Source organism: Sciurus vulgaris (genome assembly GCF_902686455.1).
Source record: "Sciurus vulgaris genome assembly, chromosome: 15".
Taxonomy (NCBI): domain Eukaryota; kingdom Metazoa; phylum Chordata; class Mammalia; order Rodentia; family Sciuridae; genus Sciurus; species Sciurus vulgaris.
The window spans coordinates 69,084,177-69,108,872 of NC_136476.1; the positions used below are offsets into that span (position 1 = coordinate 69,084,177).

At 34.5% G+C, this 24,696-nt stretch overlaps 1 protein-coding gene across 9 annotated transcripts in view; it reads right to left on the minus strand.

The window, feature by feature from the left end:
- Nucleotides 1–24,696, minus strand: part of PTBP3 (polypyrimidine tract binding protein 3) — a 96,016-nt gene that overhangs the window by 11,975 nt on the left and 59,345 nt on the right. For 8 of the 9 annotated variants that reach the window (XM_079112588.1, XM_079112589.1, XM_079112595.1 and 5 more), the window contains 3 exons: nt 22,013–22,177; nt 10,464–10,574; nt 8,759–8,933 (listed from right to left, as the gene is read on the minus strand). In XM_079112588.1, the coding sequence (XP_078968714.1) occupies nt 8,759–8,933; nt 10,464–10,574; nt 22,013–22,177 (451 nt within the window). The remainder of the gene's footprint in view (nt 1–8,758; nt 8,934–10,463; nt 10,575–22,012; nt 22,178–24,696) is intronic. The other variant, XM_079112590.1, reaches the window with a different exon arrangement.

Here is a 24,696-nt window from a genome sequence, read left to right on the forward strand (position 1 = left end):
GGCTATATTAGAGTATATTACCAAAAAAAAAGAGAGAGAAAAGAAATTATATATAAATTATTATAGAATAAATATTTGTTCAATAGGTGATCTTTAAGGTATAAAGAGCCTCTGCCGTCTTTACAGCCTAACCGCTTTCAACTGCGTTCAACAGTTTAGCTGTTCATTAAGTTTGGACTAGGTTGAGATTTCTGGTCCTTACTTTTTCTGTATGAATAGTCATCAAATACTCATTAAAATGTACTCTTATTGGTGGGGTACTGTGCTGATAAAAAGAGGTATGAGATTAAATCCTTGTCTGAGAGGCTTACAAAATATACATATGAATTACAGAAGATTAACATGATGAGGGTCATCTAGTGGTGTAAATGGAAATATACTACAAGAGGACTATGAAGAAGTCACAAGGGATTCACTATGATCAGTTAGAAAAGGTTTCTTTGGAGGTAAGGGAAAGTTTGAGCTGGACATCATGTAACAATGTGTACCAGAAGATAAAACAAATACTGGTCTTTTTCCTCTAAGAAGTCTGGTGACTGTGTATCATCAAGAAAAACAGGAGATAATTTCAATGAATGAGTCAGTTCTTGTAGAAAAATAGTGAATTTGATTTGGAATATGTTAAATTTGATGTGATGGTAAGATACTCAAATGGAAATATTCATGAGTGGAAAATAGGCCAAACTCAGAATAATTATCACAAGCAAACACATAGATTTGTAATTATCTGTGTTGAAATAGATGTGAAAAACGTACAAATGAGAATTCCACTAAAAAGGACCAAAGATAAAAACAGAAGAAAGCCCAAAATACAGCCTGAGTATTAGTCTGAGTATTAGTACACTTCAGCAGAAGGAAGATGAATATCCTACAGAAAAGAAAAAGAGAACAGTTCAAGAAAAAGGGAGGGAAAAAAAAAAAAGGCAGTGAATTATAGTACCTCAGGATCTAGAGGAATAAAGGTTTCAAAGAGGACCTTCAACAGAAGTCACACAGAATAAGTGAAAAAGGTGTAATTGTTTTAGAAAATATACGTTGTAAAAGTCAAAGGGAGAGTTTGGGTTTAATGATAAGAAGATGAACATATTTAGAAGCAGAAGTATGTAGGATATATTTTCTTTTTTTTAAATATTTTTTGTTGTAGATGGACACAATAACCTTTCATTCTTTCTTCTTTCTTTCTTTCCTTCCTTCTTTCCTCCCTCCCTCCTCCCTTCTTTCCTCCCTCTCTCCCTCCCTTCCCTCCTTTCTTCCCTCCCTCCCTCCCTGAGGAATTAAAAGCTCATATAATTTCACTCTTTACTAGATAACTATTTAACTTAAATATATAGCCATAATTTAATATCATTCAAGAAAATATAGGCCTGCAAGGACAGAACCAGCAAAGAATTGATAAAGTACAAAAAACTGAGACTGACAAAATGATGAAATAAAAGAGACTGAAATCCACCCAATAAACACATGCTGAAAGTTAATTTTTTTAATTGCTGAGGAATCACTGAACAAAGCAGAGATAAATCGCTGTCTTTCCTAAACTTATACACAAGTAGGCTCAAGATCATCACTTTTACAAATGATTCACTTTTACAAATGAAAATGATTCACTTTTACAACAGAAAGCACTATATTTAGGCATTAAAAGAATTTAATGAGTCTTCAAAATAAAGCCAGGCATGCCCATCTCCACAGTTCCATAATCCCATTGATCAGGAAGGCTGAGGCAGGAAGTTCAAAGGTCAAGGCCAGCTTGGGCAATTTACTGAGACCCTGGCTTAAAATAAATTTTAAAAAGGGTTAGAGATATAGCTCAGTAGTAGTGTTTGGTAAGCATGTATGAGGCCCTGGGTTCAATCGCCACAACTAGGAAAAACAAGAAAACAAAAAGATAAGTAATTATGAAAATTTGTACTAGGCAATTTAATCAGTTAAACATAAGGAAAAATAAGGAGATATAATTATTGTTGCCAATTATTCACTTGTCCCTTCTTTACAATTCTGGCCAGACATGTGACCTTACAGTGTCTTCTGGGGGAAAAACACACATTTCTATGTAATTCACACTGGGTTTGATTATATTTCTGCAAGGAATAGAGGCAGAAATGACATGTGCCACAAGATTTAAAAGGCATTTAAAGTTTACACCAGCTCTCTTATTCTTTACTGTCTGTCACAAGAATGTCAAAACACCTTCTGCTGGGCTGTGTGTCAGGAGAGTGGAGGACTGCTGCCATAGCTGATTCACAGCTGCTGCTGAGGCATGTCAGAAAAAATGTGAATTGCCATAAAGTGCCAATAAGGGCCAGTTTTCAAGCACAGCAAAGTGGCTAATGTGGGGAGTGAAGCAGAACACTAGCCATTAATTATTAGAGAAATAAGGAAAAATTTGGAGATAACTATAACAGAACATTTAATACAGACCCCCCCCCCCAAAAAAAGAACTGGCAAGCAAATACCGAAACTAAATTTTAAATCGTTTCCAAGCATAATACAATTAACAAGAATATTAATTTTGATGAAAGAATTATTTATTAAGTTTCTATGAATTTATACTCCTCAAATGAGCAAAACTGGAAACATTTTAGAGAAATAAACTGCTAGACAACAGCCTAATATTATTTTATGCAAACCTTTAAAAAATGGTATAAGATTTGAATGACAGGGCTGGGTCGTGGCTCAGTGGCAGGCAGAGTGCTTGCCTAGCACCTGTGAGGCACTGGGTTTGACCCTCAGCATCACATATAAATACATAAATAAAATAAAGGTATCATTGCCCATCCACAACCAAAAATTAAAAAAAAAAAAAAAAAGATCTGAATGACTAAAAATAGGCATTTTACATTTGGAAATGTACCAACATGACAGCAATCAAGGCAATACAAATTAAAACAGGATTTCACCTCTGAAATCAGTTTATCACATAATTTATAATAGCAAAATTATGAGGTAGTTTAATGGTCCCACTGAAGAAGAGTAATTAAAGAAATTACGAGTTACTTGGCAAAATATAAGACCATTTAAATAAAGACCATTAAGAGTACGTACTGTAAAAAAAAATCACATTAAAGATTTTGTTCAACTCAAAGAAATGCTAATTATTCTGATTTGATTATGCATTAGTATATTGAATTTTCACACTACTCCATAAATATAGACATTATATGTTAATTTTACAAAGGACTATGTAGTAGATAATACTACTGTATAGATATTAATTTCCTGATTTTGATAACTGGCATTAAGGTAGCATATTCTCCAATTTCATCCATTTATCTGCAAATGCCATAATTTTATTCTTCTTTATGGCTGAATAATATTCCACTGTGTAAATATACCACAGTTTCTTTATCTATTCATCTGTTGGAGGGCATCTAGGTTGTTTCATAATCTAGCCATTGTGAATTGAACTGCTATGAACATTGCTGTAGCTGCATTACTGTAGTATGCTAATTTTAAGTCCTTTGAGTATAAACTGGAGAGTGGGATAACTGGGTCAAAAGGTGGGTCCATCCCAAGTTTTCTGAGGAATCCCCGTACTGCTTTCCAGAGTGGCTGCACCAATTTGCAACTCCACCAGCAATGTACAAGTGTGCCTTTTTCCCCACATCCACGCCAACATCTACTATTGCTTGTGTTCTTGATAATAGCCATTCTAAATGGAGTAAGATGAAATCTTAAGAGTTGTTTTAATTTGCATTTCTGTAATTACTAGAGATATTCAACACTTTTTCATATATTTGTTAATTGCCTGTATATCTTCTGTAAAGTGTCTGTCCAGTTCCCTGGCCCATTTATTGATTGAGTTCATTGTATTTTTGGTGTGAAACTTTATAAGTTCTTTATAAATTTTGGAGATTAGTGCTCTATCTGAAGTGCACGTGGAAAAGATTTTCTCTCACTCTGTAGGCTCTCTTTTTATTGATTGTATCCTTTGCTGAGAAAAAGCATTTAGTTTGAATCCATTCCATTTACTGATTTTTGCTTTGATTTGTTGTGCTTTGGGAGTCTTGTTAAGGAAGTCTGGTCTTAAGCCAACATGATGAAGATTTGGGCCTACTTTTTTTTCTATTTGGTGCAGGATCTTTGGTCTAATTCCTAGGTTCTTGATCCATTTTGAGTTTTGTACAGGGTGAGAGATAGAGGTTTAATTTTATTTTACTACCTATGGATTTCCAGTTTTCCCAGCACCATTTGTTGGACAGACTATCTTTTCTCCTTGTAAGTTTTTGGCTCCTTTGTCTAGCATGAGGTAACTGTACTTACATGGGTATGTCTCTTTGTCTTCTGTACCACTGGTCTGCCTGTCTATTTTGGTGCCAATACCATACCATTTTTGTTACTATTGCTCTGTAGTAGAGTTTAAGGTCTGGTATCGTGATACCTCCTGCTTCACTCTTTCTGCTCAGGATTGCTTTGGCTATTCAAGGTCTCTTATTCTTCCAGATGAAGTTCATGATAGTTTTCTCTATTTCTATGAGGAACATCAGTGGGATTTTAATTGAAATTGCACTGACTCTGTATAGCACCTTTGGTAGAATGGCCATTTTGATAATATTAATTCTGCCTATCCAAGAACATGGGAGATCTTTCCATCTTCTAAGGTCTTCTTCAATTTCTTTCTTTAATGTTTTGTAGTTTTCATTGTAGAGATCTTTCACCTCTTTGGTTAGACTGATTCCCAAGTTTTTTTTTTTTTTTTTTTTTTTTGAGGCTATTGTGAATGGAGTGGTTTTCCTAATTTCTCTCTCCATCCTCATATCAGATAAAGTGGACTTCAAACATAAGTTAGTCAGAAGGGATAAAGAAGGACATTTCATACTGCTTAAGGGAATCATAAACCAGCAAGACACAATGATTTTAAATATTTATGCCCCAAACAATGGAGCATCTACGTACATCAAACAAACCCTTCTAAATTTCAAGATATCAAAATCTCTGGGACACTCTGAAAGCAGTTTTAAGAGGAAAGTTCATTGCATTGAGCACATATGATAAAAGAATAAAAAGTCAATAACTAAATGACTTAACATTACATCTCAAAGTCCTAGAAAAAGAAGAACAAATCAACACCAAAAGTAGCAGAAGACAGAAAATAATTAAAATCAGAGCTGAAATCAATGAAATTGAAACAAGAAAAACAATTAAAAAATTGACAAAATAAAAATTAGTTCTTTGAAAAAGTAAAAAAAAAAAAAAAATTGATAAACCCTTAGTCACATTAAGGAAGAGAAGGAGAGAGAAAACTCAAATTACTAGAATTTGTGAAGAAAAAGGAAAGATCACCACAGATACTATTGAAATACATAACATAATTACAAGCTACAAATTTTTAGAGACATATGATTCTCCCAAAATGAACTAGAAGGACATATACAATTTAAATAGATCAATATAAAGCAATAAAATAGAAGAAGCCATCAAAAGCCTACCAACCAAGAAAAGCCCAGGACCAGATGGATTCTCAGTTGAATTCTATAAGACCTTTAAAGAAGAACTAATACCAATACTCCTCAAAGCATTCCAGGAAATAGAAAAGGAGGGAAACCTTCCAAATGCATTATACAAAGTTAGTATCACTCTGATACCAAAGCTAGACAAAGATGCATCGAGGAAAGAAAACTTTAGACCAATATGTCTGATGAACACAGATGCAAAAATCCTTAAAAAAAATTCTGGCAAATCACGTAGAAAAACATATTAAAAGGTAGTGCACCATAATGAAGTGGGGTTTATCGTAGGGATGGAAAGTTGGTTCAACATCTGAAAATCAATAAACGTAATTCATCACATCAAAAGACTTAAAGAATCACATGATTATTTCAAAAGATGCTGAGAAAGTGTTTGACAAAATACAGCACCCCTTCATGCTCAAAACACTAGAAAAAATAGGTATAGTATGAACATATCTCCACATTATAAAGGCTATCTATTTTAAGCCCAAGCCCAACATCATTCTAAGTGGAGAAAAACTGAAAGCATTCCCTATAAAAAGTGGAATAAGGCAGGGATGCCCTCTTTCACCACTTCTATTCAATATCATCCTTGAAACACTAGCCAAAGCAATTAGACACAAAGAAATTAAAGGGATATGAATAGGAAAAAAAGAACTCAAGCTATCACTATTTGCTGATGACATGATTCTATATTTAGAGGATCAAAGAAACTCCACCAGAAAACTTCTAGAACTAATAAATGAATTCAGCAAAGAAGCAGGATATAAAATCAATACCTATAAATCTAATGCATTTCTATTCGTTAAGTGATAAAAAAAGTTTTTTATTGGAATGCAGCTCTAGTAGAGTACCCCTGGGTTCAATCCCCAGTACCACCAAAAAGAAAAAATAATGTTTTTGTTCTTAATAAATACACAATGAGTATTTAGAAGAAAAGAGCATCATGCCTGTAACTTACTCTCAAATGGTTTGGAGATGGGAAAATAAATAAACACAACTCTGAGAGATGATAAAGTAAATGTGGTATGATGCTAATAACTGTGGACTCTGAATGAAGGTGTTCTTAGTGCTATTCTTGCAGCTTAAATTATTTCAAAACAAAGTTACTAAAATACTAATAATTTTAGAACATAAATAGGTATCTTTACAACCTCATAATAGCAAAAAATTTCTTAAAGAAGTCCCAAAAAAGAACAAATATAAAGGAAATAATATATAAACTTAACTATATAAGTCAGTAAGCCTAAACATGTAGAAACTATAACATACAATCTACAAATGACAGATATCTGGAATATATAAAGAATTCCTACCAATTAATAAGAAAAAGACACAAGTAAGAAAGCAAACACAAAAATAGACAAAAGAATCAAAATTTATAAGGGAGGATAGCAAATAAACAAAAGTATATTCAACTTCATTGGAATCAGGAAAATGCAGTGAAAAGTAAAATGTTAAGATATCATTTCACATACACCAGAATAGTAAAAATTAAAACACCCCCCAATGCAAGTATATATGGGTAGGATCCTTTCAAAACAATGCATTATGTAGAAGAACTGAAAAAATACATACTCTGCATGACTCAATAATTCCTTGCAGATACATGTTCTCTGGAGAAAATTCTTGTCCAGAAGACACATACAAGAATGTTTAAAGTAGCATTATTCACAATAACCTTAAATTAAAAACAACTCAAATATCTATCAATAATAAAGTGGATTAACAAACTGTGGTATATTCATCCAATGGGACAATATACACTTGACTATCTTGAGTATGAATGAGCCATAGTTCCATGTATAAATATGGATGAATCACAAATGCCTAATGTGAAAGAAGTGACAAAAGAAAAACAGCATGATTCCATTTATGTAAATTTCTAAATATAGGTGAAGAAATAAAGTAGCATTTAGGGCTACATAATAAAAGTACTAAAAAAAAATAGGAAAAACAAAAGAAAAATAATAATCATTAAATTTGGGGCTATCATTATCTTGGGGCAGGGGAAGTGGGAAAACAATCCATGAAGAAGAGTGCAGGGGTGATTCTTCAATATGCATACATGTGTTATATCTTAACCTGGTAGTCAATGGTGTGGGTATTTTAAAATATGTTTACTTGCTTAATAAGTTATTTTATAGGTATATATCACCAAAAACAGGGACTGAAGGTTTATGACTCTTTAGGGGTAACTCTTTAGAAACTTTAGGGGTAACCTTTAAAAGAAAACAGGAAGTGAGGAAGGAACAAAGTAGGGCGAATGTGGGGTTATAGAAGCCAAGAGAGAATAGGAGGGAATAGAACTATGTCAAAAATTAGTGATAGGCAAAGAGAAACTTTCACACAATACATGAAATGCATTTTTCTCTGATGAATAACTTAGGATGGAGACATATTCTGCAATGACTAAAGATTTATTAACAACACAATGAAAAAGAATGTAAATATTGATACTTTATATTCAGAAAGCAAAATTCTTAACCACATTTTTCAAATGGCCTACTTCTAAAATATAGAACATTATATACCAAGAGTATATATTTAAGTTAATAGAAAAAACACATTTCTGCATTTGATAGCCCAGTTTTGGCAAACATGAATTTGCCCTAACTACAATCATTTGTTATTAAAATGGTAATGACAAAGACCTTTGATTCTGCCAAATCAGGCATAAAAATATCAAAAGTTTTTATTTAAGCTATAGAATGTTTTCTAGAAAATTGTGGATAATTGGTTTTTTTTTAAATTCTTTAATTTTTTCAGCTACAAAAGAAGATGGATTCAATACTACTTAAGGTCTCAATTGGCCATATTGCTTGTATTTTTATTAATGCAAAATGCAACATCACATAAACTTAAAGATGTAAGTTCTAGTGTTTAAAAAGCAAGACAAATACTCTTCTTTGAATAAAGGAACAACATAGGATTAATTTAGGTCACTGATTTGAAGTATCACTATTTAAAAAGGAAAAATAATTTTCAAGAGCACTTATGGCAAAATTCTGTTGACTATAAACCATTATATTTAAATCAGGTTAATTTTTAAAAATTAATTTGAAGCAAATAATTGCATGGCTTATGAGTAATACTAATGTTAGAAAATAAATCTTTAATTCAATTTGAGATATCTTCTTGTTTAGACAAGTAACAAAACTTCCTAATATTAAGATTTAATTAATGGTCACTTTTGTTGCTTTCCTTTAGAAATCCTGAAAAAACCTAAGAAGGCTAACTTAACACAGATTAATAAATGAAACTTATAACTTCAGAAAACTTGCTTTGTGACCCAAAAAGGAACTACTCACCAAAAGCAGCAGCCATAGGGGGTTCAAGAGATGGCTGGCCATCACCGGTAGGAAGATCTAAGCGAGTGAAGTCTCTGCTTTTGTCATTATTATATTTCACATTAAGGCTGGTGAGCTTGGAGAAGTCAATACGTAGAGTACAGCATGCATTATAGATATTCTGGCCATCCAGAGCCTAAAGCATGTGAGAAAGGGACCAATGTTTTTGCAAAATAATGCCACTGATGAATCAAATAGCCTCTATCTACTGTGATATGAGTGGCAATCAGGTATAAAACAGAGCAATGGACAAAATGCCAAAGAACTAGGTTTATTTTCACTTATGAATCTAAGAAAGAAAAAGAGAAGCTCTGAGCTTCAATTTTTATTTGTGTAAGGATAATAACATCTATCTTATCTATAATAGGATCAAATGAAAGAAAAGAAATGTAAAGGCTCAGAAAACTATTGTACATTAATACAGAAATACTAAGCTGTTACTATGACAATTTTGAATACAAAAAACTCTAAGCATGACAAACAGAAATGAGTGTTTAAAAATATGACTATTTCACATTTCATAATTTATTTTACTATAGATTATACAGGTTAAGATGAAACAGCCTTTGTAAATGGTGCTTGTCAGAGACACAATATATATTACCTATCACTTTTTTTTTTTTTGTAAATTGATCTTGTAATACTTTGAACAATGAGCTGAGTAAAATTTGAGTTAACTGTGACCAAAGATCAGTAATCCCTTCCTTTGCAAGAATAAAATTTTACCAATAGGATATCTACCACTGCTTGTGATTTCTATAACTTGAATTTATAAAAAGATATCAAAAATCAAAAGCACATACAAATGAAACACATGAAAAACTCTAATTTACAATATAAAAATCATTGACAAATATGTCATTAAAATGGCACAAAATAATATATGCAAGGTTATATTCCTAATTGAGTGCCATACAGTGCACAGTATACAAAAGTACTATAAATCTTAGTGTCTCTGAGCAGAAATTAGCAATGATTCAGCAATTATTAGTATTAGTGACAGATCTCAACAGATGTATGTAATGTAACCAAATTATTGTGAAATTTATATCTCATCAAAAGTTAAGTATTGGGTTGAGGCTGTAGCTCAGTGGTGGAGTGCTTGCCTCGCACATGTGAGGCAATGAGTTTGATCCTCAGCATCGCATAAAAACAAATTAAGGTATTGTGTCCACCTATGACTAAAAATATTTTTTAAAAAAGTTAAGTATGTATGTACTTAAAAAAAATGGAATTGACAACAGTGTAATTATTGAGGCTTAATGGTTTTAGCAATTTAGGGCTCAACAGGAATGAACGCTGAATATGGTTGCAAAAGTAGTAGAATCAATCTTTAGCTGATTCAACAGGACTAAATGAAGAGCAAAAACCTACTCTCTTAGACTACATCAAACTCTAAATGTAACAAACAGGAATGAGTCTTCAGAGACCTGAGAGGTGATAAGAAACCATTTCCATTGAGGAAAATAATAATTTTTAGCTGAGGGGAAAAAAAATACATGAGATTATACAGTTAAAAATGGTTAAAATGGTAAATATTATGTTATATATATTTTATCACAAATTTTAAAATCATACACAGTAAACTAGAACGAGAGAACACATGATGGTTTCCTTCAGAAAGTGAGTAATTAACTATTGAAAAATAAAAAATAATTACAATTACCATTTTGGCATAATGTGCATTCACTGGGTCAGCATACTGAAGCAAGGCTTGAAATTGATTATTCTTTGTAAAGGTGATAATCTTCAAGACTGTTCCAAATTTAGAAAATATCTGGAAAAAAGTTTAAATTAGGTTAAACCTAAGGAAAATATTAAACTAATGTACCTTTGTAAATACAATCTGGCTCACAAATCCCATTTTTAAATGAAAATAATTGTTTTATTAAAACTATTGGTGTGCCCCCCCCAAAAAAACCAAGCCTAAGATGTTAATGTTTTAATACCCATGCATGTCTTAGAAGAATACGTTGCACACAACAAAACTCACACTACTACATACTACTTCATAACATGTATAAATGATACAATACTAAAATAGAAAGTGACAACAGAAATTGATAGTATAATGATGTTACAAAGCACATGAATGAAAGTAAGAGAATCAAACCGATCAACTATTTTACCCTGTAAATCAGTATATACTTCTGCAGGTTTTTTTTAAACTTGTAAATTTAAAAACGAAATTTATTTTTATGGCACATTAGATAACATAGATAACAGTGGGATTCATTATACCATATTCACACATGCACATAATGTGACCAATCTCATTTGCCAGTACCATCCCTTTCCCTCCTCTCTTCCCTATCCCTGACCCACTTGCTCAACTCTGATCTCCCTATTATTATATTAGTTAATGCACTACAATTATATATAAGTGAGATTCATTGTTTTATGTTCATACAAGGACACAGCATAATTTGGTAGATTTCATTCCTGTGTCCTCTGCTCCTCCCTCCTTCTTGATCCCCTTCCTCTACTCTATTGGTCTCCTTTCTATCTTCATGAGATCCTTTTTTTCCCTCTCTCTACCTTAGCTTCTTCAGTTCCATCCATTTACCAGAAAATGACATAATTTCTTTCTTCTTTATGGCTGAATAAAACTTCATTGTGTATATACACCACATTTCCTTATTCCAATCTGTTGAAGATACTTATGCTCATTCCTTAACCTGGTTATTGTGAATTGCACTGATATAAATACTGGTATGCATGTATCACTAGAGTATGCCAATTTTAGTTCTTTTGGATAAATTCTGCTACAGTTTAGATTATGTGCCCCCCAAAAGTTCATGTGTGAGGCAATGCAAGAAAGTTTGTAGGTGAAGTGATTGGGCTGCAAGAGTTTTGACATAATCAGCAAACTGATTCCCTGCTAAAAGAGATTAACTGGTGATAACCATAGGCAGGTAGGGTGTGGTTGGAGGTGGGTCACTGGGGGGTATATATTTTGGTTTTGGTTGGGCTGGGGAGATAGCTCAGTTGAGTTCAATCCCCAGCACCGCAAAAAAAAAAAAAAAAAAAAAAAAAAGAAACAATTTATGTTTTTGGTGAGTGGAGCTCTCTCTGCTTCCTGGTATAATTTTCTGGGCTGCTTTCCTCTGCAACACCCTTCTGTCATGATGTTCTGCCTCAACTTGAACCCTGAGAAATGGGGCCAGCTGTTTTTGGACTAAGACATCTGAAATCGTGAGCCCCAAGTAAGATTTTCCTCCCCTAAAATGGTTCTTGTCAGGTCTTTTGGTCATAGCAGTGAAAAAGCTGACTAAAACAAATACCAAGGAATGGAATAGCTGAGTCATATGGTGGTTCCATTCCTAGTCTTTTGAGGAATCTCTTTACTGCTTTCTAAAGTGGATATAATAATTTTTGTTCTACCAAAAATGTACCCTTTTCCCCACACCCTTGTTCAAGAAGGTTCTGTAGACAGAAAATTTAGAAGATGTTCAACTAGAGGTTGTTCTGTGCCAAATATTCACAGGGCACTGTTCTAAGCACTGGGAAGACAGCAGTGAACAAAACAGAGACAAGTTTCTGCCTTTATGAAGAAACAGACTATAAAGAAATAAACAAATGTCATGATGTCAGATCATACGAAAATGTTACAAATAAAAAGAGGGGAAGCAGTGAGACTGAACCAGCATGCAAGTTGGGATAGTGCAAGAGTGGTCAAGAAAGAGCTTCCTTAAGTGTCTTCTGAGAAATGGAATAAATAGGTCTTCCTGACTGATCCCTAGTTACCAATGTTCTTATAAAACTTGTTCTGCCTCAGCAGCACTGAGTCAGGGCTAGGGCTACTACTGACTCACTCTGAAAGCTTATCTAGTTAGTATAAAACAATAATACATTTTGTTTTCCTTTGTCAATCCATTTTAAAATTGGATCTTTTTTCTTTTCTTTTCTTTTTTTTTTTTTTGCGGTGCTGGGGATTGAATCCAGGGCCTTGTGCTTGCAAGGCAAGTACTCTACCAACTGAGCTATATCCCCAGCCCAAAACTGGATCTTAATGAGCAAGAAATTTGTCTTTCTGTGAGAATAAAAAGGTTAAGCATTTCATATGCTAATAAGATTTTGCCATCACTAAGCATTATGATAAGTGTCCTGAATAAGCAATTAGCCCTGCTTTATAATTATCAGAAAGAATGCTCAGGAGAAATTATTCTAAAACATAAGCAACAAAATTAACAAATAAAAAATAAAACTGGACTACCCAAAAATTTGGGCATCAAAGGATACCATGAACAGAGTGAAAAAGCAACCCATAGAATGGGATACAGCATTTGCAAATACTATTTCTGATAACAGGTCAATACCCAAGATATATAAAGAATTCCTACAAGAAAGAAATCCAATTTAAAAACAGGCAAAGGACTTAAGTAGACATTTCTTCAAAGAAGATAATCAAATGACCAATAAGCAAGGAAAATATGGTGAAGATCACTAACTACTAAGAAAATGCAAATCAAAACTACATGAGATAGCTGGGTACAGTGGCACACACCTGTAATTTCAGCTACCAGGAGGCAGAGACAGGGGGATTCCAAGTTGAAGGCCATTCTCAGAAACTCAGAAAGACATTTTCTCAAAGTTAAAAGGGGGAAGAATGGAAGGTTAAGGATGTAGCTCAGAGGTACAGCACCTAGTACTGCAAACACACACACCATGAGATACCACTCACACACTATAGAATAATGTGTTTGCATCTATAAAATAATGAAGTGTTAGGGAAGAATGTGGAGAAAGTAGAACCTTGTAAGCTGTAGGAGGGGATGTCAAATATTGCAGCCACTATGGCAACAATATGGCAGTGCCTCAAGAAATTAAAAATTACCATGTGAACCAGTAATTTACACTTCTAGGCATACACCCAAATAACTGAAAGCAGGGACTGAAAGAGATACTGGTACACCCAAGTTCACAGTAGTATTATTCAAAATAACCAAAAGGAAGAAAAAAAAAATCAAGTGTCCATTAACAGATGAATGGATAAACAAAAGGTGATATACACACACACACAGAGGAATGGAATGTTATTGATTCCTAAAAAAAAAAAGGAAATCCTGATATATGCTACAACATCTTCAAGACAATATGCCAAGTGAAATATGTAGTAAAAAAAAAAAAAAAGACAAATACTGCAAGATTCTTATATGAGAAACACAGAATAGTCAAATTCATTTAGAAAGTGAAATGTTGGTTGCCAGGAACTGGACAGAGAGAAAAATGGTGAGTTATTGTTTAATGGGTACAGGAGTTTCAGTGTGAGAAGTCAAAAAGAATTGGGGAAACATGTTGTTTGGCAATGGTTGCAAAAAATGTGTTAGTCGGCTTTTCATTACCGTGACCGACATACCCAACATGAATAAGTTAAAGGAAGGTTATTGACAAATTAAAGGAGGTTTATTTTGGCTCACAGTTACAGAGGCTTCAGTCCATGGACATCTGGCTCCATTACCCTGGGCCTGAGATGAGGTAGAACATTATGGCAGAAGGATGTGACAGAAGAAAGCTGCTCAGATTATGGCAGCTAAAGAGAGGGAAGGAGGGAGAGAGGAAAGGAAGGAGAGGTCAAGGTCAAGAGATATCCTTTACAGGGCAGCAACTCAGTGAGACCACTGTCTCAAAATAAAGTTAAAACAAAAACAAACAAACAAACAGGACCCCCAGTGATTTGCTTCCTCCAACTACAGTTTCCATCACCTCCAAATTATTCATCCATCAAATGATCAATTCACATGAGGGATAGAGCCCTCATGACCCAATCATTTCTTGAAAGTCCCACCTGCTGCACTGTGGACCAAATCTACAACACAGGAATTTTTTTGTTTTGTTTTCTGGGTTTTTTGTTTGTTTGTTTGTTTTGGTACTAAGGATTGAATCCAGGGGCCCTTAACCACTAAGCCACCTGGGCCCCAGTCTTTTTTTAATTTAGAGACAGGGTCTCTCTGAGTTGCTGAGGCTGGATTTGAACTCACGATCCTTCTGCCTAAGCCTCCCAACTTGCTGGGATTACAGGTGTGTGCCACCAGGCCCATAAACACAGGAATTTTTGCCACTTCATATCCAAACAGTAACAAATGTGAATATACTTAATTCCACTGAACTGTTTACTCAAAATGCTAAAATGGTAAACTTTATGTTATATATATGTAATCATTTTTGGGAAGGTGTCTGTAAGTATATATATTATACATGTATCAACTGGGTGTTTTTCCCCCAGTAAAAAAGCAACTTTACACTTGTTTTTTAAAGTAAAAAGGGGAGAATGAATGTAAGGAGTGTTGAATCTACCTCCTTTATACTGCAGTCCAGGTACTATCCTAAATTATAAACCAGATTATACATAACCCTACTTAAAATCCTTTACTATTCTCTCATAAACAGTAGGATAAAATCCACACACATAAATTTGCTTTGGTTTACCTCTTCAACCTGACATTTCTTATATCACAGAATTGACATCAACAGTGCCAACTGGCTATGCTTCTCCAAGTGATTTCAGACTTCTATGCCTATATTTATGAATTTTCAATTTTCCTAGAACTCTGTGTCTAAAATCTAGTAAATCTTCACTAAAAAACTTGGTTTAGAGAACAACGGAACCAGAGAATTCTGTTTCCCCCAAATCCCAGTGAGTTAATTCTCTTTTCTAAGTATTGTCCCTTTCTTGGCCTCATAAAATTATTTATCTTGCTGTTGTACTTATATTCTACTATATGTTTATTTATTTACCCGTCTCCTTTAGACTCAAGCTCCTTGGAGGAACAGATTTTATCTTTTTATTAAAAATATTTTTTTAAATTGTAGATTGACACAATACCTTTATTTTATTTATTTGTGTGGTGCTGAGGATCAAACCCAGTGCCTCACATACATGAGGCAAGCACTCCACCACTGAGCTACAACCCCAGTTCCCAGATTTTATCTTAATCATTTCTGTATCATTAAGGAAAGTTCTTGGCATAAAAGAGTATTATTAATTGCTTATTATTATTAATTGCTTATTATTAATAAGCACTTATTATTAAGTGCTTATTATTAATTGATAAAGAGTACTTGTCTAGCTTGCATGAAACACTGCCTGATCCCCAGTATGATAAAAAAAAAAAATCATACTCTTGAGAATTCCTAGCTGGAGAATTATGATGGTATGCAAATTGTAAATGATAATATTCTTCATGTAAAATATCTCATTAATAAAGTAATAAGAACATAATTTGGTCTAAAACTTGGGATACTTATATAGTAAATTATGCTACAAAGCCTAGTTAATTTCCACTTAACTTTCAGATCTTGTTAATGTTTTGACTCACTGAATTTAACAATTAATCACCTGATACTTATCTTCACTGACAGCTTATATTTGGTTGTGTGATTTATTATTATTATTTAGGGTTGGGGATAGAGCCAGGCATTGACCCTCACATATGCTAGTTAAGTGCTCTACCACTGAGCTATACCTCCGGCCCCTGGGTTGTGTGATTTTTATCTGAATGTGCAAGAGAACAGAACTGAACTGGTTAGCTATGGATAATGCTGTAATGCTCCCTGGACTGTATTCACCAAGGAAGAAGGTACTAAGATCCATCTGATAATTTGTGAATTAAATAAGGAGTACCAATATCAGGGAATTCAGGAATGCCTGAAGTGGGATTTTCATAATTATCAAAATAGTAGGGCTGGGGCTATAGCTCAGTTGGTAGAGTGCTTGCCTTGCACAAGGCCCTGGGTTCAATCCCCAGCACCACACGCACACAAAATAATAAAAAAAAATAAAGGGGCTGGGGTCATGGTTCAGTGGCAGAGCACTTGCCTATCATGTGTGAGGCATCACATATAAACAAATAAAAGGTCCATTGAAAACTAAATAATTTTTTTTAAATAGTAAAATTTTGAACAGATGTAATCTAAAACAAAAATTCATAAAAGTTTAATATATGCAAATTTGTTTTTAGTAATTATAAGGTCATTGACTCTATTTCCCTAATATGTTTATTTTGCTGTTATAGATAAAAGATTCCATTCTAGAGGTCTCCTGTGCATCTTAATCTTTTCAGACTATAAAATGGAACTAAGAAGATATCAAAGGTCAAATTTTGATAAAAATTATTCTTCAGGGTGAATTTTTTTTTTTTTTCTTGAGATGAATGTTTTGCTATGTTACCCAGGCTGGCCCCAAACTCCTGGGCTCAAGTGATCTACCTCCCTCCCTTCCCAGTTGCTGGCATATACTACTGCACCCAGTTGTTATTATTATTACTGCGCTAGGGATTGAACCCAGGGCCTCGTGTGCTAGGTAAGTCCTCTACCACTGAGCTATATCCCCAGCCCTTAGGGTTAATTTTTTTTTTTTTTTTTTTTTTTTTTTTTTGCGGTACTGGGGATCGAACTCAGGGCCTTGTGCTTGTAAGGCAAGCACTCTACCAGCTGAGCTATCTCCCCAGCCCAGGGTTAATTTTTATAAAGACAGAATTTGCCAGAAATTGAAAATGTTCAATAGTATTCACTTGTAAAAAGAATATTCATATTAGAACTTTTACTGTTTGTTTATACTTTCTAATACTGGGATGGAACCCAGGGCCTCAAGCACTAAGCTACAACTCCAGTCCTCTATTTTTTATTTTAAATTCTGAGATGGGGTCTCACCAAGTTTCCCAGGGTAAACTTGAATTTGAAATCCTTCTGCCTCGGCTTCCTAAGAGGTTGAGATTATAGGTGTGTACCACCACATGCAACACAGAACATTTTATTTTAATATTAAACTCATGAGTCACAACTTGTTTATAATAGTGTTTACAGTCAACAAAACAGGAAAAATTAGGAAACATTATTTTACATTAGCGTGCATTCTTTTATTCAGTACCATTATAACTTGCTTTCTCAAGCTACGTATCTTTATTACAATTAAAAAGATTAGTCCTTTCTCTTAAAGTAATCTGAAATTCATAAAATATTCCCTTATATACAGTGCCTGAAGAGATAAATTATATGAGAACACTGTTGTGAACTACTTTTTTAGTACACCAAGAAACTTTTTAGTATACAAGGCTGAGCATTTACATAAGAGATCAGCTGATGAATTTCCTCTCTACCTACAAATATTTTCTAGGTAATGCTGTCTAGTCCAGTGGCTTTAATTACCTGTACACACACACAAACATATACATAAATATATATATATATATATATTTTTTTTTTTTTTTTTTTTTTTTTTTTTTTGCGGTGCTGGGGATTGTGCTTGCGAGGCAGGCACTCTACCAACTGAGCTATATCCCCAGCCCACCTATACATATTTTGATGATTATCAAATCTCCAGAATGGAATTCTTCCTCTGAATCCAGATTTACCTCCAAACTGTCTCAGTATCTCTCATGTGGATATCTAATAGATACCTAAAACTTAACATGTCTAAAACAAACTGATTCCTGCCCTAACTCCAAACCCTGCACCAATTTTTCCTTCCTTAATCTATCTCAGTTTAGTTTCATTTTACCAGAGTTTCAGATCCAAAATCAGGAGGCATTGTGATTACTCCCTTTCTCATTATAATCCACAAGTAATTTATCAGAATAAGCTTCAAATTATATCCATAATCACCACTTCCAGTGTCACACCCTTACCCAGGTCATTATCATCTCATATGGACCATGACAAGAACTTCTGTATGACAGCGTATGGTTAACACAACAATAAGAGTAATTCTGTTAAAACATTAAATGATAACATCTCACTGCTGTATTCAAATCTCCCAAGCATTTCCCATTTTATTCAATGTAAAATGGTATAAAAATTTTGCACTGCCTGGCTCCTAACCCCTTCCCCGATTCCATTGCTTATAGCTTTCCTAGTCTCTCTACTCTAGTAGCCTGATACTAAACACATCAAACATACCTCCATCTTAGGGACTTGCTATTCTTCTGACTGGATCACTATTCTACCACATATACATAACTTATATCCTCACATTCTTCAAGGTTCTGTTCAAAGGTTCTGCTCAAATGTCATACTAGAAAAATCTTCCCTAACTTCCCTCATCTAAAACAGCACTCCTCCCATCTCAGTTTCTCTCAATCCCCTTACCATGAGCTAGAAGAAGAGCATTAGCTTCTATAGATATTATTCAGTTTAACTAAAGCCAAGTTTTCAGCAAATAATATATTAAAACAATTAGCTTAGTTATAATAGATACAACCAACTCCTTACTTTTGTATATTCCCCATTACAATGTTCACTATATTTTATATCATTATTTATAAAATTGCTATTACCCACAAGACTACAACAGCAAGGAACAGTATCTTACATTGCAATTTTCTGGTATCTGATTATTAATGTTTCTAGAGGAATTAATATGCACCAGGCGCTGTTCTACCTGCTTTAAGTACATTAACTCATGTACTTAAAGCAGGTAGAACTCATGATGAAGGTATAAATACTATCAATTGCATCTTCATTATAAAAGCAAGAAAATAAACTGGTGCAGTGGCCCACACCTGTAATCCTAGAGGCTCAGGAAGATGAGGCAGGAAGATTGTAAGTTCAAAGCCGCCTCGGCAACCTACTGAGACCCTTAGCAACTCAGAGAGACCCTGTCTCAAAAATAAAATATAAAAAGACCTGGGGATGTTATTCAGTGGTTAAGCACCCCGGGTTCAATCCCTGGAACCAAAAAAAAAAAAAAAAAAAAAAAGAAGAAGAAGAAGAGGAGGAAAATCGACATAGAAGTTGGGTAAGTTGCTTGCCCAAGATTGGTAGTGGTAGAGGCAGGATTCCTACCAACTCTGGACCCTGTGTCCTTAATTATTATGCTATACTATCTCTTGGTTGACTTATAGAATAGAGTGTTCTGGGACAGGGCTTAGTTACTGTAATTAGAAAAAGACTCCTCAAAGAGGTAATATCTGAGGTGAAGACTGAATGATGTACCTATAGCCAAGTGGCCCTGGACAAAGAGTCTCCCAGGCCTAAGAAATAGGGAAGTAAGAAAGGACTAAGCTGGGGAACAGAGGAAGAGATATAGGGGTAAAAAGGCCACGGTGTTCAACAAGTAGACAAGTGATGGATAAAGAGGTAAAAGAGATGGTGTTTGCATGTGGAGGCCTTAATAAGTGCTTTAGTATGGAGCTGGTTTTATTCCAATGGCCCTGGGAAGGAGAGTTAAATGAGGGACTGCTGAAACTGAAAGACTGAGAATCCTAGTCCAGCAGTTTCTATTGAGGACTCTCAGAATTAGTTCTCTTCACCTTAAGGATCCCACGATTTTGGGGGTCTTGATTTGGGATGTTACCGCTTTCAGGGATATGACAAATGGAATGATAGGACAAGAGCTTGTGATAGTGACTAAGCTCACTGATGGATATTGGCACTGTTGAATCACAGGTATAAAAACACCTTTTAGGGCTGTAGCTCAGTGGTAGAGCACTTGCCTAGCATGTGTGATGCACTGGGTTTGATCCTCAGCACCACATAAAATGAACAAATAAAATAAAGATCTTAAAAATACAACAGCATTTAAAAAAATTTTTTTTAAAAAGAATGTAGGTTAGCAAGCTACAGTGTTACAGTAGCAAATGCAAACATGACAGCTGATGGATCCCATAGTGTGTTCAATGCTACTTTGTGGGATAAAATGAAAAAAAGAAAATTCACCAAAACAATGAAATCAATCACTTAAGCAATTATTAAACCTCTCTAAGGAACAGTGACAATTATGGACATCATTGTCAAAGTCCCCTCCAGGACATGTTTCACCAATGCATTTATTCTGAAAATGATACTCAGAAAACTATCAAAGGGAACACAGCAAGCCTCCTAACTGGTATATTAATATTTATACTCATGGCATAGACTATATTGGGAAATGTGACTGCGCACTATCACCAAGTGGTATAATGACTATGGAAGAGTATACAGGACTCCAGCTTTCCTTATTTGTAAAATGTCAGAATAGAATACTATACATTTCATTTATTAAAACATACGCACACATACCCCCTACAATTCTTCATTTGGTGGTACAAATACAAAGATATAAAAGTGTTAAATAAAAATAAGCATAAAGTTTAATATTTTTGTATTATAATATATAGGTTAATAAGTATAATGAAATGTAATCAAGAGTTAGCTAAAGGGGATAAAAACTAAAGTTTTGAAGCTAGATGTCAATATTTATGTACAAAGATTATCAAATAATTATTACATTTTGAGGATATGTATATATGGAATATAAAACAAAACACTGGACTTTATATATAAATAAAACAGTGGACTTGAGTTTTAACTGCATTTTTAATGATTCTCTATAATAGTCAATACTCACCAAGTATCTTTGTTTTATTCATTATAAAATTATATACATAGGAGACCTTCCTGTTCTTAAATTCCAAATAATATTAGCCATGATTTGGTGGAATACCTTGTATCAAGACAGTTTGAATGTATAAATTAGGTTACATTTGGGATCAGCCGGTATTTAACATGATGCATAAGATAAGTCCATGTTACATAAGAATTATTACTTAGCTTCCCTTCAGAATTTTTAAAATGTGTATTCAAATGTAAGAAGAGGTCAACAGAAATAAATCAGTTGTATTCTATGGTGAGACTACTTCCTAAGACACAACCACTACTTGGGCTTTGTAGGATTCTATGCTTTGTTCATTTCCACATGAAGTTATTTAAAAAGCTGAATTTCTTAAAAAAAAAAAAAAAAAAAAAATTCATTTCTTACACACCCTTTAGTGTTGGGATTTGTTGTTCTTTGTTTATGTGTTGGGGACTGAACCAAGGGTTTCATCCATCATGTTAAGAACATGCTCTGTCATTGAGCTCTGCCCTAGTCCCTCTTATTTTAAAATCAATATTCAAGTTAGAAACAGGAGGCCGTCAAAAATTATCTCTAATTGAAAAGACTTCTTTTCTGGTACTGGGAATTGAATCCAGAGGCACTTTATCACTGAGCGACATTCCCCAGGACCTTTTTATTTTGACATAGGGTTGCTGAGTCTGAGTCCTGCCTCACGACTCTCAAGTGCACCACTGTGGTACCCAGCTTGATAAAACTTCTTTTGTGAAATCAAATGACAAACATTTTTTCATTACTGAAACAAAAATATCAACCAAAATATCAATCTAAAGAACATAGATAATAAACATCAAAAGTTAGAGTTGTCACATTTGACTGTTTTCCAAAAGAGTAATCCTCCTTACCTGATGAAGAACTTCCAGAGTAACAGGGTAAAAGAGGTTTTCAATTATTATTCGGAGCACAGGGCTCTGCCCAGGTAGGACTGTGCCTTCACTGGAAGGAGCTCCAGGAAGGGCCAAGTTTCCTGACTGGACAGCACTGACGGCTTGCAATGCAGCTTGGGCTCTCTAGAGAATAATCCAAAATCAGGGCTTTTGATTATATAAAAGCATTTAAATGAATCTTAAAAGTCAGCTGATACGAAACAATATGAAGACAGTTAAGTTTAAAAAAACACCCCCTTTTATCTAGATGCATGTATCCTAAGTTCTTAATCAGTCAAAAATCCAACAAAGACATACCTTATCACACTAATATAGTACTTTAAAAAGTTGCTTACGTTTACTTGAAAAGATGAAAAAAAAAAAGGAAAAAAGAATTTGATACAATTTTTATTTCCTAATTTTTAAAAGACAATGAGAAAGAAAAGACAACATGCAAAGAGCAAAGATCATGTAATAATCACTCAAGTCCCTCTTTTTCACTCTCTTCCTTTCTATTCTCAAACAATTTAGTCCTAAAGCCTCTGAGTGGCATAAAAGAAGTGTAAACAAGAAGGAGAAGAGGTGTGGCGGTTCAGAGTTGGGGAAAGGTCATCCATATAGGTAGGCATCCTCGCATGGGGCATCAGAGCCTAAGCAAAGTGAGGAAAGCATCTGTGTGGCGGAGCAACCTGGTAAGGGGAATCTTAGCCCAAAAGTAAGGAAGGTATCTGTGTGGGGAATGGTTCAGTGTTAAATATCAGGATCTGAGGAGCATGAGAAGAGTAAAGAAAGGCATACAGAGAGGAAGGGGTACCTGGTCAAGAACACCACAGCCCAAGAGGAGAGCTGAGAGGGAATCCATGTGGTATAGGTGGTCAAGATGTGAAGAGAGCCTAAGCAGGGGGAAGAGAAGGTTCACTGGAAGTGAGTGAGCTAGTATGAAAAGTCAAGAGCCTAAAGAGGTTAAGAAAATCATTCAATGGAAGGACGACCTTGCAAAGGGGTGATAGTGTCCAAGCAAGGAAAGGCAGACACATTTCTAGATATCATTCTCCATTAAAAAGAATGGCTGCTGATTCCAGAGCTAGGGCAGGAAAAGAACAAAATAAATGTGAAATGTTTTTGTTTTTATGATGTTTTTCTTGTTTTTGTTTTTGCCAGAATATGAAGTATAGAAAAAATACATGTCAAAAGGATATAGAGGTCAACATGAAGGGGCTCCTACTGGCCAAATGCGGACATTTTGAGGATCCAAAAAGTAATAATTATAACAAAAAATAATTCATGAAACAAAACAGGAATTCCATAGACCATGATAAAAACTGTCAGTTAATGAACAGTATGTTTACAAAGTCTTAAAATATCTGCTTACAAAATCCTATTCCTCCCCCACTGTTTTTTTTTTCAGTGCTGAGGATGGAATCCACAACCTTGTGCATATCAGGCAAGTGCTTCACCACTAAGCTACACCTCCAGCCCCATTCCTCCCTCTTTTTAAATACAGCTGGTCTTCTGTATCTGTGGGTTCCATGTCCAACTATGAATTGAAAAATACTCAGAAAAAACAACTGTACCTGTACTGAACATGTACAGGTTTTCCTTGTCATTATTCCTTGAACAGTACAATGTAACAACTATTTATATAGCATTTATATTGTATAAAATATAGCAATCTACAGGTGATTTCAAGAATCTGGGAGTGTGTGGAAGTAGGAAACTTGAGCATCCTTGAATGTTGGTACTGGGAGGGATTCCTGGAAACATTCCCTGAATACTGAGGGGCAACTATAATAACTTGACATCAGAGAAGCCTGTCAAACACCAGCCTAAATGAGTGACTGAAGAGTACATGGTCAGTAAAGGAACAAACTGAAAATGCATGCTACCTGAGATTATAGAATAAGAAAAGAGTATTACTTCTGTAGTACACCTGTTAAAAGATACTTAACCTGAATCAAATCATGAAGAAACATCAGACAAACTCAAACTGAGACACATTCTAGAAAATAAATTGCCTATAATTTTCAACACTATCAAGGACATGAAAGTCAAAAGCAAAATCAAGGAACTGTCTCAGACTAAAGGAGGCTGAAAGGATATAATTACTAAATGAAACATGACTCTGAACTGGATTCTTTTGATACAAACATTAATGGGACAAATGGAGAAACATAAATGAGGTCAGAGGTTTTGCATAATTGATCAAAGTTAACTTCTTGGTATTGACTGTTTTATTCTGGCTGGTAGACAATAATAAAGAACGAGGTTGGTAACATATTCACAATGTTTAGTTGAAAAACTAAAACCTATTTAAACTACACCTCCAACTTTTTTCTAATATTCTGACTTGCTCAAAATTAAAAAACAAAAATTTAAAAAATGAAGTAGGAGCTGGGCATGTTGGCACATGCCTATAATCTCAGCGGCTCAGGAGGCTGACTCAGGAGGATCTTGAGTTCAAAGCCAGCCTCAGCAAAAGCAAGGTACTAAGCAACTCAGTGAGACCCTGTCTCTAAATGAAGTACAAAACTGGACTGGGGATGAGGTACAGTAGTCAAGTGCCACTGACTTAAATCCCCAGTACCAAAAAAACAAAAGAAGTAGGACAAAGAAGGCAAAATTAAAGAAAAAAGCAGTTAGTAATTACTAAAATAAAAGGATGC